Source organism: Schistocerca gregaria, chromosome 1 (assembly GCF_023897955.1).
Source record: "Schistocerca gregaria isolate iqSchGreg1 chromosome 1, iqSchGreg1.2, whole genome shotgun sequence".
Lineage (NCBI taxonomy): Eukaryota > Metazoa > Arthropoda > Insecta > Orthoptera > Acrididae > Schistocerca > Schistocerca gregaria.
In genome coordinates this window covers 504632090-504652140 of record NC_064920.1, presented here as the reverse complement: position 1 = coordinate 504652140, position 20051 = coordinate 504632090, and the positions used below count along the sequence as shown (strand labels likewise).

Genomic DNA, 20051 nt, shown 5'->3' with positions numbered 1-20051 from the left:
AGTAAAAGAGTTCGGCGGTGACCCCTTGTGCCACCAGCTTTTTCCTAACAGATCACATCAAGACCACACTTTACTTACTACGTGCCTCACACATCAGTTCCCAACATTTACCTCTGCGAATCTGCACGCAGAGCATATTAGGCCCTCCACTGGTTTCGCATTTCAGTGTTTAACGGTTTTGTTTTTGAAGAAAATAAAAAAGAACCGACGGAATCCTTTTCGGCATAAATTAATCTGCATCAACGAAACACTGAATATGCTTTTTACCTGTGCAACAGTTTGTACATCCGCTTAGAAAAATTGGTTAGCTCTTAATGTTGTACGCAATGAAACGTCCCGATCCCTCCGATTACTTCGGAGGAATCTTCGCTGCCAGCTAACTGATGTGCTTAGAAACAGTAGCGTGTAATCAATCCACCATGTCCAATAATAAAAGACGATGATTTTATGTAACTGATTGACGTCTGGTCGACAGTCTGGCTACCTCTGTTTGAAAAGGATAGGGAAGAAATTGGCCATGTCGGAGGAGTAACAGCAGTATTCTCCTCCTGATTTTTGTGGCGATTACGGAAATTTCATCGGTGGTCATATCGGGATTTGAAGCCGGATCCTCTCCAATAAGAGCCCAGTGTTTTAGCGCAGTGCCGCATCGTTCAGAAAGACGCTAATCTTGAATCTGGCACAGAATCCACTGGGGTACAAATGAGAGTATTTATTTACATAAGAAGCAAGCACACACAATGCGTCACTGGAATACTGAATTAAACTGCTAACCGTCATAGGCGCCACGTGGAATCTACACGATATGATTGGATCATTAGCGGTCACAATAGCACGTATCTTCCTTCAACAACGTGTCAGACACGAAGTGTGTGTGTGTGTGTGTGTGTGTGTGTGTGTGTGTGTGTGTGTGTTTACTCTCTGAAACGAGTACTCATTGGGTAATTATTATGATATAATTCTGCCCGCTTTTTGGAGACATATTCATTTATTTATATTTCGTGGGCGCTGTTTCTTGATATTAGCTGGATTTGGTGATAATTAGACGCACGAGAGGCATTTCGCGTTGTAACTAAGAACAAGTCGCCCACCAAAACGATCAGCAAAAATTACAACGACGACGCCAGTTTCGATGCGCATTTACATTTCATCTCTGGGACATCTTAATGAAGCGAAGCACAAACGCATTCGCTGGAAAAGTAAGCAGAGATTTTACCAATAGAAAGTCATCAAGCTCTTTAGGAGCGTCGCTGGTACTATTTGTAGTCTGGTCACTAGGTACACATACAGTTGGTTAAACTGGCGACACGTAAGCCAAACGCACTACTGAGCAATGTGAAAATGAATTTCCACACTCAATCCCGAAGGTAAGCCATTAAAAAAATTAAAAAAAGAAAGAAAAGATTCACGTTGCACTCTACTCTTGCTGACTAAGGCCGTGTCATTTGGATCGTACTCTTTCTGATTATTCTTTAAAATGAATTAATTCCAAGCAGTGAATAGCGAGACAGAATGTGGCAAATTTTACGCTTTGTGTGTGTGTGTGTGTGTGTGTGTGTGTGTGTGTGTGTGTGTGTGTGTGTCAGCCACCTTAATAAATTAACTCAGGTTACCATCATCGCGAGTTACATTAGGAAAATATCGTAACACTAACAAGATGTGCTTAAGTAGACCCTCTGTACCAACAGCGCCAACGAAACGAAAATTGTAACAAGACAAGGCTCAGTACGCATTCCAAAACAGAAATATGCTCCCTGCGGCAGATAGCTGATTTGATGCGTATGGACGATACCATTACCGAGGGGGAGGCCGTATCATGAATTTCAGTTACTGCTACGGCTTCCCCTCCCCCCTCCTCACAATGGACTCGCCCGAAAATTTCCAAATGGAACGATGACGTCAGCACACAAGCGCATTCATGAAACGAAATAGATTCAAAGGAAGACTGCAGTAGGAGCCTGCATTTATCGTATCTCCCGCTTCACGGCGCTACGTCACACATGCCTATCCTTAACCAAAGTTTATTTATACATTTCATTATTACACGTTTTAGAACAGGGGTCTACAAGTTTCGACATCTTTTAAACAAAACAGTAGCCAAATATTTGGTGATGCAGATAGTGCTCAGTTTTTAAAATTGCCGCTCCCGACACTTCGTCCGAGTTTCCCGACACGTACTTTATTTTAAAACACCCGCACACCATAGGCTAATTTTAATAATTTAACTGAATAACATAAAACGCTTATTGAGCATAATTAAGAACAACAATAATATAGGCGCAGTAGTTCATTACGAGCAGCGCAATGGTGTCAAAACATTATTATAGAATAACAATTAACAATGATTTGGACTAAGGCTTCATATTTACAGGTACACCATATACAAGGGGCTACTAGACATAGTATTGCTTACATATTACTAAGATCAACAAGACACAACAATAAAATATATACAGTCACATTATGTACAACTTTTTAGCAAATTATTAATGGCGAAAATGTGTTGTAAGAATAGACCGGAATTAAGGCATATGACACTGGCTATTCAAATTATTTGTGATGAACAAGTGTAGTACAATAAAGGAGATACAGCACAGAATATAACACCTACATTCAACAAACAGCAACACTGTAACTAAGGAACTTAAACTTGGTTACAAAACATCATGTTTGCACATCTTTGCAAAGTTGAGCATAAAAATGCTCCTATTCAATCGCCAGTGCCTAATGAGTGTGAGAAACACCACAATGGAATGAATCATACACAAAAATGTTAAAAGTGAGTGTTTCTGCCTCTGAGCACACAGACAAACTGAAAACGACAAACAAAACTTTGATAACTGCAAAATATACACAAATTTCCAAGTTCTACAAAATATGTGGCAACTCACATTTTACAATAGGAAATATCTGAATTATAATTTTCAACGCACTATTCACTTACAATGTCTCAGGTCGGGTACAAAATGTAATAAATACTATAACAGGCATAGGAAATGAAGATGATTATCTTCCGGTATAACTACAAGTGGCAGAATTCATAAAATGCTACTTAATAGTCAGAAATTGGCAAGAGTGCCAAGTAAATGTCTACACAAAAATTTCTTTGGGTGCTGAAGCAGCTCTTGCTACTAATAGGCTACTCATAAATTCCACGATACAGCAGTTCGACAACAGTGAACATTAAATACCAGGCATTGTATTTCGCAGACTGTATGAGGCAGGAATAGAAAACCTGGGCAGGACATGTAGACCTACTGCATTTAATCTGTTTTTCAGGCAACAAAGATACATAATTTCAAAAGTCACAATTTCAGATCATACATACGTACATACATTAATGCTTGTTCCGTACATCATGAATACGACATTTTGTAATGATGAGGAATGTGTCATTTTAAAATAAGTTTCCTTTACACATAACTCTTTTTTTTTTTTTTTTTTTTTTTTTTTTTTTTTTTACTACTTCATATCTAAGAATTCATCTATTGAGTAAGAGGAGTTGCCATTCACAAATTATTTTAATTTGCTTTTAAATGTTGGTTGGCTATCTCTCCGACTTTTACTACTATTTGGAAATGACCAAAGATTTTTGTAGCAGCATAATTCACCCCTTTCTGTGCCAGAGTGAGATCTAATCCAAATTAGTGAAGATCATACTTTCTTCTAGTGTTGTAGCTAATCACTTCACTGTTATTTTTATACTGTGAATATCCTGAGTTCCTTAAATAAATGTCTGTAAGGTGATCTTTGGTGGACTCCAGTTATTATTCTGATTACACAGTTTTGTGCAATGAATACTTTCTCTCTTAATGATGAATTGCCCCAAAATACGACAACATATGGAAGTAGTGAATGAAAATAGGCATAGTATCCTAATTTACTGATATGTTTATTGCCAAAATTTGCAATAACCCGAACAGCATAAGTAGCTGAATGTAACCGTTTCAGCAGAACATCAACGTGTTTCTTCCAATCCAATTTCTCATCAATGCACGCACCCAGAAATTCTGAGTGTTATTAAGTTGCCACTTTTACAGGTCTATGCAACAGAAGGCATTTTCTCCAAAATCCAGTGCAAAACATCATGGAAAATCCTTAACGGTATAAAAGTATCACAAGCAAGTTTCCTATCTTCTTATACAGCTGTTTAATGGAATTTAAACAAGAACAAATTTTAAGTGAGTATATAAATTCATATTACAGTAGAATATACTAGAAAATGGTTACTTCTATTTGATAACACTTAAAAAGACTGCATATTTAGTTTTCATACAATAGAAGTGGTATACAGGACACAATAGATAAATGGATGTTTATGTAACCAAGTACAAAAGACCAAAACAGGTAGAATAGGGGGAAAAATCTGTAATTGCAGATTTTTGACACATGGGGGAAGGTAGGTTGCCAGGTTGGGACTGTGCAGTTCCCTCCTCCTGTAGGTCTACAAACTGAAGATCAAACATGTGACTCCCAACTCTCTCTCTACCCCCTCTACATCACATGAAGCAACTACATAGTGTTTCACAAAGCTGTACTGACTACACAGACTCTTCCACAGCTCACTTTACAAATCACTGGTACTCCAGTGCACATGCACGTTTGGGGGGGAGGGGGATTGGGGGAGTTGGTGTTTATTTTCCACGAAGTGCATTAACACTACATGGAATATAGATATGAGTTAATGTAATACTAACTCACGATCGATTCTATGTAAATATAAGCACATTGCTCTACACTGCTAGAGGAGAAATTGATTCTTACAAGGGAACCTCCCCATCGCACCCCCCTCAGATTTAGTTATAAGTTGGCACAGTGGATAGATGTTGAAAAACTGAACAAAGATCAATCGATAAACAGGAAGAAGTTGTGTGGAACTATGCAAAAAATAAGCAAAATATACAAACTGAGTAGTCCATGCGCAACATAGGCTACATCCAGGCTAATATGAGCTCAGGAGCTCCGTGGTCCCATGGTTAGTGTGAGCAGATGCGGAACGAGAGGTCCTTGGTTCATGTCTCCTGTCGAGTGAAAATTTCTTCTTTTTATTTTCCCAAAGTAATGCCACGCAAAACCGTGCAATTAGTAGACGAAAGGACGTGCCTCTCCGATGGGAACCGTAAACATTTGATCGCAAGGTCATAGGTCAACCGATTCCTCCACAGGAAAACAAGTCTGATTTATTCTATTCGACACTGGTGACGGCATGTGCATCACATGACAGGAATATGTTGTCGGCCCACCTAATTTGTACACTTGGCGAATAGGTAAAAAGATTCTTCTACCTTGCTCGATTTAGGTTTTCTTGTGGACGTGATAATCACTCCCAAAAAAAGTGATTGCATCGGACGGACAGATAATAATTGTCTGAAAATAAAAAAGAAACTTTTCACTAGAGGGAAGACTTGAACCAAGTACGTCTCGTTCGGCAGCTGCTCACACTAACCACGGGACCACGGAGCTTCTGAGCTCACACTAGCCTTAATGTTGCCTGTCCTGTGCATGGACTACTCAGTTCGTATATTTTGCTTTTTTTTCCATAGCTCCACACATCTTCTTCCTGTTTTCTCGATTGATCTGTGTTTAGTTTTTCAAGGCCTTTCCACTGTGCCAACTTATAACTAAATCTGAGGGGGGTGCAATGGGGAGGTTCCCTTGTTAGCAATTATGAACAACAGCTGTAGTGTTGTTCTGGAAAAGGTGACTTCCCCCACCACTATCCCTCCTCCTGCTTCAGTTAACAGGCAGGCTGTAACTTCCCAGCATTTCTTGTCCAGTTTTCTTATGTAAGTAGACAAAATAACTCCAATAAGCTCATGTCTATATAGTGGAGTTACTTTCAGTTTATTAAGTATTTAATTGCAGTTGTACAGAGAGCTTTTATACGTTTCTATAAAAACAGCTGAGAAACATTTAATCTGCAAGTTTGATGTTGTCAGTCATCTATGCAGTGTTGGGGGAAGGGGAATGAACTAACTGTGGTATCCAGCTGCTGTCTACTGTTGACAGCATACCGTAGAGCCTTGTAATGTGTTGTAGACAAAGGGTGGTAAGTTAGTGAATGACTAGAAAGTTAGTGCATTTCTTTCACCATTAATTATGTTGCTGGTAGACTGCACAAATCTCTTCCATTCAGGAATTGCTGACACCTCTACAGAGGACAGCATTAATTGGAGCCACTTACCACACATCTACAGTATATCTTTCAAGATGGGTGTGCATGTGTGTGATGGAATGGGACTGGCCATGTTTTAAGTTTAGAACAGTAACATCTTGTAATTCATTGTTTGACATGTTGATGTACCTGAGGCTCCATAAAACCTGCTTGGCCTACGTCCATTGCAGAGGCGGCCAATTTTAGCCTCTGTGCTTCTTCAGAGGTTGGGATAGCTGAGGCTAGGATGATGAATTTGATACCTTTCGCACTGCAAAAAGTATTCCAGCCATTGGTAGTGGAGACAGTGAAATTGAAATTGTCAAATGCATAGCGACAGCATGTTACACTTGGGGCAAACTCTTTAGTGTGGTAATCAAAATATCCACGGGTGTACTGCCGGTCTATAGTGTCCAACAGGCACAATATTTCGGCGATCAAACATGTCGCCATCATCAGGTGAACTGACGGACTGAGCTCCTGTGAACGCGACGGCATGGAGATCCATACGCTATGGCTGCTCAGGGGGAACTGGGTTCGGTCGCGGAGGTGGCCGATTGAAATACTCTCCGCCCGCGGTGCGCTCCCTCCGCCGTCCGTGCCACGGTAGCACGGTGGAACAGATTGCGACGGCATCTGAAACGACGTGGGTGTGATGGTTCTGTCCGCCCTGGTCGTCACAACTATGCGTTTGCTCGATTTACTCTTGATTAACCCAATCGCTGGTTCCCAAGCCTTGCTAAGATTATAGCCACAGTCACGGTTTATGAGGTCGTCATTGGTGCGAATTTCGATGGCCTCTCTAACAACGCTGTCCCAGTATCTTGACATATGTACCAGAATCCTCGTGCGGTCATACTCCATAGCGTGATTTTCCGACAAACAATGTTCAGCGACCGCCGACTTGCTCAGATACATCAGTTGAGTGTGCCTCTGGTGTTAACGGCATCGATCCTTGACGGTACGCATCGTCTGACCAATATACGACTTGCCACATTGACACGGAATCTGGTACACGCCGGCCTTCCTCAAACCGAGGTCATCTTTGGCGCTCCCCACCAGTGCAAGAGTTTTATTCGGAGCACAAAACGCAGTTCCAACCTGGTGTTTCTTCAGAATGCGGGCGATTTTCCCCGAGAGTGCACCTGGTAGACAATTGATAGCTTTTTTTATACAACAGCTAGCTTGACAACTGCAAAAAGTACTCACCCAATTGATTGAAAATGACCCCACTATATAAGCATGAGCTCAGAGATGTGGTGGTGGTGGTTAGTGTTTAACGTCCTGTCGACAATGAGGTCATTAGAGACAGAGCGCAAGCTCCGGTTAGGGAAGGATTGGGAAGGAAATCGGCCGTGCCCTTTCAAAGGAACCATCCTGGCATTTGCCTGAAACGATTTAGGGAAATCACGGAAAACGAAATCAGGATGGCCGGAGGCAGGATTGAACCGCCGTCCTCCCGAATGCGAGCTCAGAGAAGTTATTCTGTCTGCTCACATAGTAGAAGTGTAGAGGAAATACTGGGGAGGTGCAGCCTGTCTGTAAACTGAAAAGTGAGCAGGGCTCTTGGTGGGGGAAGTTGCCTTTCCCGAAAGAATGCTACAGCTGCTATACAATATGAGTTTCCCTCCAGATCAATGTGCAGATATTTACACAGACTCTGTCCATATTCGTTTCTTGAGCTAGTATAAGAGTAACTCATATTTGTATTACATGTAGTGTTACCACACTTTGACAAAAATAAAGACCCAGGAATGTCTGTGCAATACATCACCAGTAATTGATAATGCACACTGTGGGGGTCGATATAACAAAAACACTCTTTAGTTGCTTCTTGTGATGTAATGGGACAAAGAGCATGGAGATTCGCTATTCACTCACTATTCAGTTTCCGGAAGTATGTAAAGGGGAAATGCATGAACACATTCTGGTGACCTGCCTTCCCTCATCTACTGCACTTAGATGTGATACACACATTTAATATTTGTTCTTAAACCACTTCAATTAACAAAAAAACATTAATTTTATACCATTACAACACTATTTCCAATAATCTGTGATTTTTCCATCACTTGCAATGCAGAAACTATCAGTCCTCGAGAAATAATGAATAGGACATTTTTTGAAGAAAGTTTAATGTAGTTTAATTTTGCACTATGAAACATTTTCAATAGGAGGCTTGGTTTTTTAATTATTGAAGAACATTTCGAGCACTGCACAAAACTTTGTAGCACATATTAGTATCATCTAAGCGTAAATGTAGCTGAAGGAAATGAAAGGACTGAAGTATAGACCTAGCTGTTACATTAGATGACACAAAGATGAAGAATTCATTGGTGTACAGGTAAAGAAACCTTGTAACAATAACTACAATTGCACACAATATGCGATAAGAAAAGCACAATATTCGTTGGAAACTGAAATTCACCAGGGACTGAAAATGAAGAAAATCAAAAGGTATTTGCAGAATGGTCCTTAAGGACATGGAGGAAACATGTTAGATGCTCAGACATCTCTTCTAGAGAATATAATGATGCAGCAGAATATTAAGAGCTGAACAGAACAGGAAATTACAAATAATCAAAAAATTAATCATGCCACAAAATTATATGTACAGGAACAAAAAATTTGCAAGATGAAATCCAAAAATTCTTGCATATGCAACAGCTACATCAATTTATTTCTTAATTTAAAAGTTAAATCATAAAATAATATAACCAACAAAAAATCCATTCACAAATGCAAAAATAATGGAAAATTGCATCTTTTTCTAGTAACACAAAAGTTAAAACCTTATAACAACTTGAAATACAAAATATAAATAGCGCTGAAAAATAAATATTTTGTTGTTGTTGTTGTTGTGTTCTTCAGTCCAGAGACTGGTTTTATGCAGCTCTCCATGCTACTCGATCCTGTGCAAGCTGCTTCATCTCCCAGTACCTACTGCAACCTACGTCCTTCTGAATCTGCTTAGTGTATTTATCTCTTGGTCTCCCTCTACAATTTTTACCCTCCACACTGCCCTCCAATACTAAATTGGTGATGCCTTGATGCCTCAGAACATGTCCTACCAACCGATCCCTTCTTGTTGTCAAGTTGTGGCACAAATTCCTCTTCTCCCCAATTCTACTCAATACCTCCTGATTAGTTATGTGGTTTACCCATATGATCTTCAGCATTCTTCTGTAGCACCACATTTCATGGCTACACTCCACATAAATACTTTCAGAAACGACTTCCTCACATTTAAATCTATACTCAATGTTAAAAAATTTCTCTTCTTCGGAAATGCTTTCCTTGCCATTGCCAGTCTACGTTTTATATCCTCTCTACTTCGACCATCATCAGTTATTTTGCTCCCTAAATAGCAAAACTCCTTTACTACTTTAAGTGTCTCATTTCCTAATCAGCATCACCTGAATTTAATTGGACTACATTCCATTATTCTCATTTTGCATTTGTTGATGTTCATGTTGTACCCTCCTTTCAAGACACTGTCCATTCCGTTCAGCTGCTCCTCCAGGTCCTTTGCTGTCTCTGACAGAATTACAATGTTTTCGGCGAACCTCAAAGTTTTTATTTCTTCTCCATGGATTTTAATTCCCACTCCAAATCTTTCTTTTGTTTCCTTTACTGTTTGCTCAATATACAGATTGAATAACATCGAGGATAGGCTACAACCCTGTCTCACTCCCTTCCCAATCACTGCTTGCATAAAAATGTATGCCCTATATTAAATAATTCTTGGTAAATAGTGATAAAAGTTTGTTAGATTAATTTTTAAGGCACAATAATATGTGCACATTGTAAAGTGGTGCTGAAGGGCTGCACTATGCACAAAAACAGGGACTAGTACAGAAAGTACCAAAATTCAAACAAGAAAATCCTACACAAAGTGGGGACACAACAACAAGTAGTTTAACATAAACAAAGAGAAATTACACAACAAAAACTGAGAGCTATGATACATATTACAACAAGTAAGTGAGAAAAACATATGAGTAGTTATGAGAAGAAAAAAAAGAAAAACAATACAAAAAATGAGCATGAAGAAAAAACATTACCATTTTAAAATAACTTTCACTCAAACCAATATCAGACAAATAAAACATACAAAATACATATTGCTTTAACACAACAAAGCAGGAGTATTGTCTGTTGAAAAATTCTACTGCATAAGTTTGTCATGAGACTGTCATAATCAATACAAGACAGAAAAATAACTTAAGTGGAAAACGAAAGATCCAGATTTAACATCATGTTAACATTGTCAAGGTAAGAACACATAGTGCTGCTAATAGGAACAATTTTGAAAAGTGTCCAATCATAATGAAGATTAAAGAAGTACCTGACGAGACTAAAATGCAACAATTACTGATTTTGATAAGATTTCAGAGTGATGCAAAGTTTGGCAACTTGCTTTGAATGTCCAGAAATGTAAAACTGTGTCCTTCACAAAATGAAAAGCTTAGTACCCTATGACAACAGTATCAATGAGTCACAATTCAAATCAGTCAAATCATACAAATATCTGGGTGTATTACTTTGTAGGGATTTGAAGTCACATAGTCTTAGTCTTAGGTAAAACGGGTGGCAGACTTCAGGTCATTAGTAGAATACTATGGAAATGTAGTAAATCTGTGAAGGAAATTGCCAGAAATCACTTGTGTGACACATACTAGACTATTGCTCAAGTGCATGGGAATCATGCCACATAGGACTAACAGGAGATACCGAACTTATACAGAGAAGGGCAGCAAAGAATGGTCATTAGGAGAGTGCCACAGAGATGTTGAAAGAACTGAACTGGCAGACTCTTAAAGACAAACATGAACTATCTTGAGAAAATGTACTTGCAAAGTTTCAAAAACCACTTTAAATGTTGGAAAATACTATAGCTCATTGGGTATTGCTCTAGAAGGGACATGAGGATAAGATTAAATCACTTACAGTACACACAGAGGCATTCAGTCAGTCATTTTTCCCCATAAAAGGAACAGGAAAATGCACTAAAGAATGGGGAGTACTATCACCCATGCACTTAACAGTGGTTCACAGAATATGGATATAATGTAGATTATGAACAACAAAATTTTAGATGTTGGTTTTAGGTAAATACACAGTTAGTTCACATGATGCAAATGCATTTAAAAGAACTGAGTATATTAAAAACTTAGAACTTCATTTTAAAAGGAAAAAAGAATTGGTTAAATCACAAATAACTGAATCCTAGTATTCTGTACTTTAATTGGAACACTTATTCTCAGCTTCAAAAAGGTGGTGTTTCTGAATGCTGCATCACAACTGTGGACTCAGAAGAGCACAAGTTAGAAATGCAGACAAGCAATATTGTAAATCTGATGCAATAATTAGGGAAAGTTTTGACAAGAGACTTCTTGTTTCCAGGTATGTTGATACTAATTTTCTGTCTAACAGTACTGAGTGAGGACACTTTTTGGTGTCCAGCCTTCTATTAGTTCCCACAGTAAAGTTCCCAAAAAGGATCAAAAGCTAAATTATAATAGTATTGACAAATTGTTGCTTGATCCAAATAACATTGACTTAAATGTGAATGTGGTAGTTAACAGTTTGTATGACCTTGGTTTTCAAAAGTTGTTGATAAAATATGATGAGCAGTTAGGTTACTATCACAAAGAAAAACTGTCTAATTACAACAAAAATGTAACTAATGGCTCAGTAACTGTACATACAAACACTTTTTAGGCAGAATGTAGGGAAACCATAGACACAGTACATAAAAATACTAAAATTTTTTCCTCAAAGATATTCCTTTAGCACTTTGTGTTTTGTTTTCTCCTAAAGTAAATGAGGGTACAATCAAAAAGATGTAGGGATAATGAGTGGACAACACACAACATTTAAAACCTCTCTTCACAGGAAGAAAAAAAAATAATTAATTAAAAAAGGTTATAACTAAATGCTAAACTCCATAGCCACAAATATTCTATAACCTTCTGTTCCATTGTTAAGAGATACAAATATACACACACTGCATGAAATAAAGCAATCGATGAGAAAAATAGAAATGATCTGTTGTTTTATTAAACAAACAACATATAATAAAGTCAGATGAATGTAATTGGACTCCTGCATAATAGCTGCAGTTGTTTTAACGACACATTGAAATTATGAGCCTCCAGTTTCGATTATTCCTTCCTGAAAATGGGAGGAAGCATTGCACCTGGTATTTAACAACTAAATATGAATGCATTAAATTTACTCTGGCACATTCTGCTTAGAACAGCAATAGACACTCATTCCAGCAACACAGTCTGTGAGGAGATTCTAGTAATCATGTGCACTCTGTAATGTAGCGATTATACTGGCTATGATCCTATTTCAGGCAGAGTTATGGTGACTGTATAGGACTAATTTTGAACTACCCCTGTAAGTAGTCAATGATTCAAAGGACATTCCCACAAAGACTGCCCATTATTCATAAAAATACAGATAAGGAAAAAAACCTCTAAATTAATTAGGGAGGCATTTCACTCCCTCCGGTCTGTTCAGAAATTTCTGAGAAAATGGACTTCACTTGACTGTTAACATCTTGTACGTAGCACAAATTGGTAACCGCCTCCACTGCTTCATGCGTTCAGCAGTTTTCCAGTTGCCGACACGACAAAAAAACATAATAGGAAAAAGCTTTTTTTAAAAATCTTTACAAGTAAGGATTTTATAGGAGTAAACCAGAAACCAATCATCAATCAGGCCAGAAGACGACTGTCATCACCACAGCTGTATGAAGCAACACTAGTGAGTAACATCATAAAAGCTATGGAATTTTTTTTCCAGCTTGCGGAGATGATAATTCACCATAAATTTGCTCCCTCATGTACCACAGACAAACCAGTAATACTCCCTTCAGGTAGTAAAACTGTTGTTTTAAGCATCAGAAAGAAAGATCTGCATTGTGGTAATATCAAACGATCAGCTCATCCACGACAACACCAACATTACTCGCAGTCACTATATATTGGCAAAATGGTAGTTTTTGGGCAAATACAGGGTCAGCACTTTGGGATCTATCATACTCATTGAATCTGATTCCCTGTGTCTTCTTCCAATTCCCTAGAATGAAATGGAACTGAAAGAAGATGTGACACAAAAATCACTAAACACTAAAACAGCCACTCTTATGTAATAGATACTTTTGCATGAATGACGACTGGCTGACACTGTGTGTAGTAGAGGCACCCAGCTGAAGATACCATCACTAAAGCAACTTCATCTAATTACATTTAGATCTTTCCTTGTACAAAATCTCAAATGAAGTACTGGCAGAGCAAAACAATATAGGCTGATTTATCTGTAGTCTAGTCAAATACTATGCTGGTGTGGTCTATAAAATTCTACTTAGGAAAATAAAATGCTGTAGCATTAACAGCAGTCCTCTGGAATGGAGTCTACTCTTCATAACACAAAGAAGAGCATGCTAAAAATTGTGTCAGAGGAATAGACTAACTTTAGAATGGGGGGGGGGGGGGGGGCATATAATGTGTGGTCCCCCAAAGGTTAGTACTGAGTCCATTCCCATTCTTAACCTACGTAAGAGACCTTCCAATAACTTTGAAGAACTGTTAAAAAACTACAACATTTGCAAAAGATGCTAGCATACCAACCAAGGGCACAGATTCAACCATATCAGATAATATCTGAGAGACATACAACTAATTCACACAGCTTACATTTACCAAGAATGTATAAACAAACAAATCAAAACCACATTTTCTATAAAGAAATCAAATTGTACAATAAATTGTCTCAGGAAATTACTAATATCTTATCCTATTTCAGAGATCTGCATCTCACTCATTATGGATATACCAGCTTGGTTTCTGAAGCAATTAAATGAGAAGAAGTGAAATAGAGAAGGGGTATCAATCATCATCTTCAGGGTGCACACACACACACGCGTGCCAAAGCAAATAGTAAGAATTTGATGAGAAATAAATACACATACATCTTGTAAAGTCATCTTCAAACATCTTTTCATTCTAACTCATTTCCTGATGTCCTAACCGTTTAATGGTACTTGCCACATATTATAAAATCTGTCCAACTGACCTACATACATGTGCAATACAAGGTACAAATACAATTTTCCTACAGACTTTCCATCTTCATGTACGTTCAGAGGAGGACTTTGTACTCTAGGTTAAGGACCTTCAAGAAATGTTCATCTGACAAAAAGCAAAGCATAAAGACAAAAATTCAAAAGAAAATTAAGAACATTCCTTCTTGCTGCTAGTGTGACAACTTGACAATGTACGTAAATGTGATTCATTAACAATTATCTCACACAATATGTACGTAGGAGACAGGATGACAGCAATGTTGTTTGATGATTTGATGCTGTGGGGACCAATCAGGAGAAAGTACAGAAGTAATTAGATATGGGGAATAAGTTATGCTAGAGTATAACCTAAAATTTAATGCAAAGAAGTGTGAAACAGTCATCACAACAAGGAAAAGGAATAGACCTATAATAAACAGTATTTTGGGTGGGGAGGAGCTGAAAATTGTGAAAAGCTTTTCAAGTACCTGTGGAATGTAATGCAGGAAAATGAAAGTAAGACATAAATGAATATGCAAGGCAAACTGACAGAGTTATGAGAAATGTGAAAGGAATGATATGAAACAAAGAAGTCCCCTAGAAAAGTAAGAAAGTGATACACCAACTGTATTACATATAAATTTTGTTGAACACTGTAGAAACCTGGGCCATGAAGGCACGGGAAGAACTAAAATGCAAATAAAAGAATTGAGTTTTTGAGAAGTCAGATATGAACAACAAAAATATGTAATATGAAATGTAGAAGGATAACATATGAGGAACCACTTCAAGAGAACACTGAGGAAAAATATTAAATTGGTATGGGCATGTGAAGAATTTGAATGAGCTGAGGATGTATAGAAAGATGCAGGGGATGTAGAGGAATAACAAGAGAACAAGAGCTAAAAGGAAAGGGCCAGAGGAGTGACTCAGAGGAAGTGGGTAAGATCAGAGAAAATGGTGGACTTGTTTTCCCATCAGACCCTGCCAGTGGCAGGAAAATATACAAGAAAATGATGATGCTAATGGTCCTTAGTTATAAACAAATGATGTATTCCATTACCTATGAAGATTTTTTTTGGGTGACTAGAAAGTAAAATCAAGTGCCGTAAAGCATGTCAGCACAAAAATAATACCTACTGTTTCAATGACTTTCAGTACATCGAAACTGGCTGTAAGGCTTTCTGCCAGATGGGACTAGATGTGTGTTTGTGACCAGTACGCAATGCTGCCTTAAAATACGTACCATGCAATCATGACATTTTTAAAGACTGAATAGATGGACTAATACGCACCAATCAGATTACTGGAAATGTCAAAAATATTGTAGTCAATTAAAATCAGAGGCTGAGGAACTGGGAGTGTACATCTGCACATTTTTATAGAATTTTTATACTTAAAGCCATGTACCATTGTTTGTAGGAAAGCTAGGACCATGCCAAATTAATAAAAGATATCATAAAAGTAGCTCAGCATTCTATCAATTATTTTGTAAAAAATCTCCGACAAAGTTCTTTTATAATTTAATATAGGCATTAAGCTTTTTCTCTCTTGTAGGAACCCCACAAAAACTATTTCACAATTCAGATTCAGTAAAGGATGAATTAAATGAAACATATTTAGTATGTGATAAAAGCTATCCAGTGTGTAATAGAGGTTTCTGTGCAAGAAGTACACTGCAAGGAGTAAAGTTTCAAAATAATTTAAAAACTAAATTATGCCGAAGCAAAGAAATATTCCACTGGCACGAAATTATTAAACAAAATACTTTTCAAACTGAGGAATAAATATGTAGTTGTACTGAATTTTGTGGTGTTTTCCTGTAATGTATTACTACCTTTACAAAATAAATTCCACAAGCAAATGACAGTAAAGCCACTACAGTTGCAGCAAAAACTAAAAGAACAATTAGCAAAGGCTAAGTTGTACCCTTGTTTAAAAAACTGGCTCAGTATCTCACAGGAGTGATTCCAAGTCACAACAGGCAATCATCCTCCAACTGATCCTTCTCATGTACTTGTTGGCCGAGATGTAACGTGTTACCGACTGCCATGCTGCGATAGCCATCCAGTTACAGTAATTAGGGTGGAACGACACAAATGCTTCATTGTTACGAGAACTGTTGCAACATTTGACTGGGGAAAACTACTGAAAATAGTCACATCACAATTGGGAATTGATTATGAGCCTCCGATTTTACATTGAGTCAGTGCAAGTATATTTTCCCGTAATTATATGAACAAACAGTATTTTACTTGTGTTAGATAACCCTCTCCAGGGTGAAAGTATGTCTACCAATGTGTTAACCTTGGAGCAGGTCTGACTAAGAGGAGAAGATAATCAGCCCTTGGTGCAAATAATACCATCTACCTCCCAACATAAACTTAATTTAATACAAATAATTATTTAACATGTCCATTGTACTGAAACCACAGGAAAGAAATTGTAAGTTGTTTGGATATGGTTCCCTAGTCCAAATACATATCTACTTATTTCTTTTTTGATAAAAAGGTTTGGCAATGGTATCAGTTGTAAATCTTCAGAAATTTTGCTTATTCTTGACAGATTAAGTTTCTATCAAACGTATTTAATAAATAACTTTTGTTGCCACTCATTCTGATGCAAGACTTAGCAATGTCTTTGATCTATGTAGACTGTTAGTTCACTATGAAACTGATACATAATAGACAGGGTCGTAAGAAACAACGTGGAAAGCTTGTAAAGGAGTTGCAGGCTAGGTTGTGCTGACATGTAATTGCTAATAAAAAAATGCAATGCATTGGCCTGTTTCCAAGTTAATTAGCATTGCAGTTAGACAGTCAAGGCACTGCACACAAATTTAAGGGCGCTGCCAAATACAACTAGTGTCAGTAGTCCTCATAGCATAAATGAGTTCGATCCTCACACCCGTCCCATGTCCAATTTTTATATCGCCCTCTTGTTTGGTTTCAGAAAATCAAATGAAGAACACGTTTGGTGACACTGTCTCTGGCAGGCCACTTGAATCTGCATGTGCAACAACCTGATTCACTAACTTCAATGCTAATTAACTTGGAAATAGGACAAAGTATTGAATTTTTTTCTTAATAATTATTTCTCGACACAATCTACCCTGCAACACCCTTATAAGTTTTTCAGACTGTTTCTGACCACCTTGTATATCTGACACTCAGGAACTACATGACAACAAGAAGGTGACACTGATCGCACAATCGATTTAAAAAAAAAATTACTAGAGAAGCTGCAAAAAGAAGACAGAAAATAAGAAATAGTAAAAAGAATTTATATGTATTATCTATGTATCTTTAACAAAATTCTGAAGAGAAAAATGTAAGAAGCTTTATGTACTTACTTTAAACTATGTCAAACATATAGGGAGCCAGCAGATTGTTAATCAACATTGTGCCAAGTTACTACTAAAATTGATGAATAGTTAATAATTTAACAGAATTACAAACATGAATGGTTAATAATTTAACATAACTACAAACCTAACTGATAAGCATCTTCTAAATACCAGTCAGTCTTTAAGGACAAGATTCTTAACTGTGTAAAGATTATTAGCATGTCAAGTTATGTAAACCTCATAAATAATGAAAATGTTTTATGATTATAATTGACCACTTCTTACAAATAAGGATTCCAATCAATTGATCTGTAAGTTTTGTAATACACTGCACTACTACCCTACTTCAAAAACACATGGTAAACTTTACTAGATATCCTTCATATTTTTATTGCTTTACATCTGAAACATTCTGTAAGTTTTCAGTGGGGCTACATTTATTTACTAATAAATCTTAGCGCTCTATTACTACTTCATTAATGTATTCTAATAATAACTTGTTTGTCTACATTATACTTCATGTCAACTGCAACCACAATATTACTCTTTTTCTGTACTAACCAGTTCATAGAGTCTTTAGGCCTGTTACGTTGCCAAAGCAAATCTTATCATCGATAATCAACCCAAATAGCAAAGCTTTATACATGTTAGTGTCTGATAGTGCTGATACAAAATTAATATGGTTGTTTGGGCAAAGCAAGATAAGAAAAAAAGTTTGAGTATACTGGCCCCTAGCAACTTCATCAGTCTAATTATTTTGGTAATACCAAGGTTAAAATTACACTATGCCACAACAGAAAAGACATGATTACAAAATGCAGGATTATATAATTTGTAAACAATCATCTCGAAGAATTCTCAAGCATAAGATTTTCAAGATCTACCCTCAGATCTCACAGTGTAGCATCAAAATCCTTATTTTAACCATACAAAGGAAATATCTGCAATTAAAATTATACACTAATCCTATATAGTCTTAATAAAATAACTTACTTTGTAGCTGTTCTGCCTTTATCTGTTCTGCTTCTTCTGCTGATATGTCACCAGGTTTCAGTACGACGACAACAGGCTGCTCATCATCTTTGTCATCTAAATCATCATCAGTGCAGCTTGGTAAAGTTACTTTCTGTAAAATAAGTTTAAAAAGTTATATCCACTTGCTGAGACAAATGAACATTGGCAATTCTATGCTTTCAGTACATCAATGCCTTGCACTTCTTGAAAGAAGTTACAATGTTTCTGGTCCATCATAATATGCACTACAACACTTCTACACAGTATTCTAGTATATAACTAGCTGTAAGGCAAAAAATTACATAATTTAACACACACACACACACACACACACACACACACACACACACACACACACACACACAGAGAGAGAGAGAGAGAGAGAGAGAGAGAGAGAGAGAGAGAGAGAGAGAGAGATTTAACGCCCCGCGTTACATTTTTCTATGATAAAGTGTTGACATTGACTGTATTCCGTTTTTTTACCAATGGATAATGCTACACGAATCTGGGCGTCATAAAATGAACGCATGGGTTCTATTTCTCTAATATGCCGGAGTGACGTGAGGCAGTTTTCTGCAGCAGACATCAGCGACATTAATATCTCGCGTTCTTTAGTAGCATTGTGAACGCCATACGAAAACTGTTTATGTATTACATTGTGTTCTTTCGAAGTTATAAAATTTTTCCTTTATCTTAAGCTCTACAGATGAAGAAACAAACTAGATTTTGTAAATACAGCAATATCCGATTTATCCTGCATTTGTCGCTAAGAAATCAAAATTAGATAGCAATATTTGATATACGTCTAGAACATTACGGCTACCTTCGTTTCAACTGTATCTTTAGGAACAAAACCTGCTTCTTGCTTTAATCTGGTTAAGAATGCAGGCTCTTGTGGCTTAACGTAAGAAACAGTATTTCTTTTAGACATATTTCATGGAATAGTCAATGGGTACATAAACTTGCTTTTATTTGTAAACAACGTTATTCAACCGCCAGCGAAACAGTTGAGCAACGAAACCATAGTAGTTAGTTTTGTACAAACACATCTTCGAGGCAAAGATTTTACAACCCTGCGGGCCGATTGTACAAACATCGCTGACTGGAGATGAATTTCGACGTTAGATCATAAATTGAACTCTTGTTTAGATCACCGTTCTATTGTGTAGCACTAAGCTTGGATCCACCAAAGGAGGTACAGTGCTGATTCATACAACTAATTCAAAGAGCTTACATTTACCAAGAATGTATAAACAAACAAATCAAAACCACATTTTCTATAAAGAAATCAAATTGTTGTACAGTTGAAGTTTCTGTTTATATGTTTGTTCTCCCTTGATCTCGTTATTAGTTAAAAAATCTATTTGTGATACCGTAGGTCCTTGTTATTAATTTTTCAATGACATCCATTCTCATTTCCCATGATGTTCATTTATTTTGTTGTGGGTTTGAAGGAATTA

General features: G+C 37.2%; 1 protein-coding gene and 1 long non-coding RNA gene across 2 annotated transcripts in view; one reads left to right on the top strand and one right to left on the bottom strand.

Annotated features, from left to right (window-relative positions):
* Positions 1-19618, bottom strand: part of LOC126354355 (uncharacterized protein KIAA1143 homolog) — a 293216-nt gene extending 273598 nt beyond the window's left edge. The window contains exons 1-2 of the mRNA XM_050003935.1: positions 19415-19618; positions 18571-18703 (exon numbers count right to left, since the gene is read on the bottom strand). Of these exons, the coding sequence (XP_049859892.1) occupies positions 18571-18703; positions 19415-19522 (241 nt within the window). The 5' untranslated portion in view covers positions 19523-19618. The remainder of the gene's footprint in view (positions 1-18570; positions 18704-19414) is intronic.
* LOC126354363 (uncharacterized) lies at positions 1007-14239 on the top strand. Its single transcript, XR_007565307.1, has 3 exons — positions 1007-1367; positions 4041-4181; positions 13973-14239. It is a non-coding gene; the product is annotated as an uncharacterized LOC126354363 (long non-coding RNA).
* Positions 19619-20051: the final 433 nt, after the last annotated feature.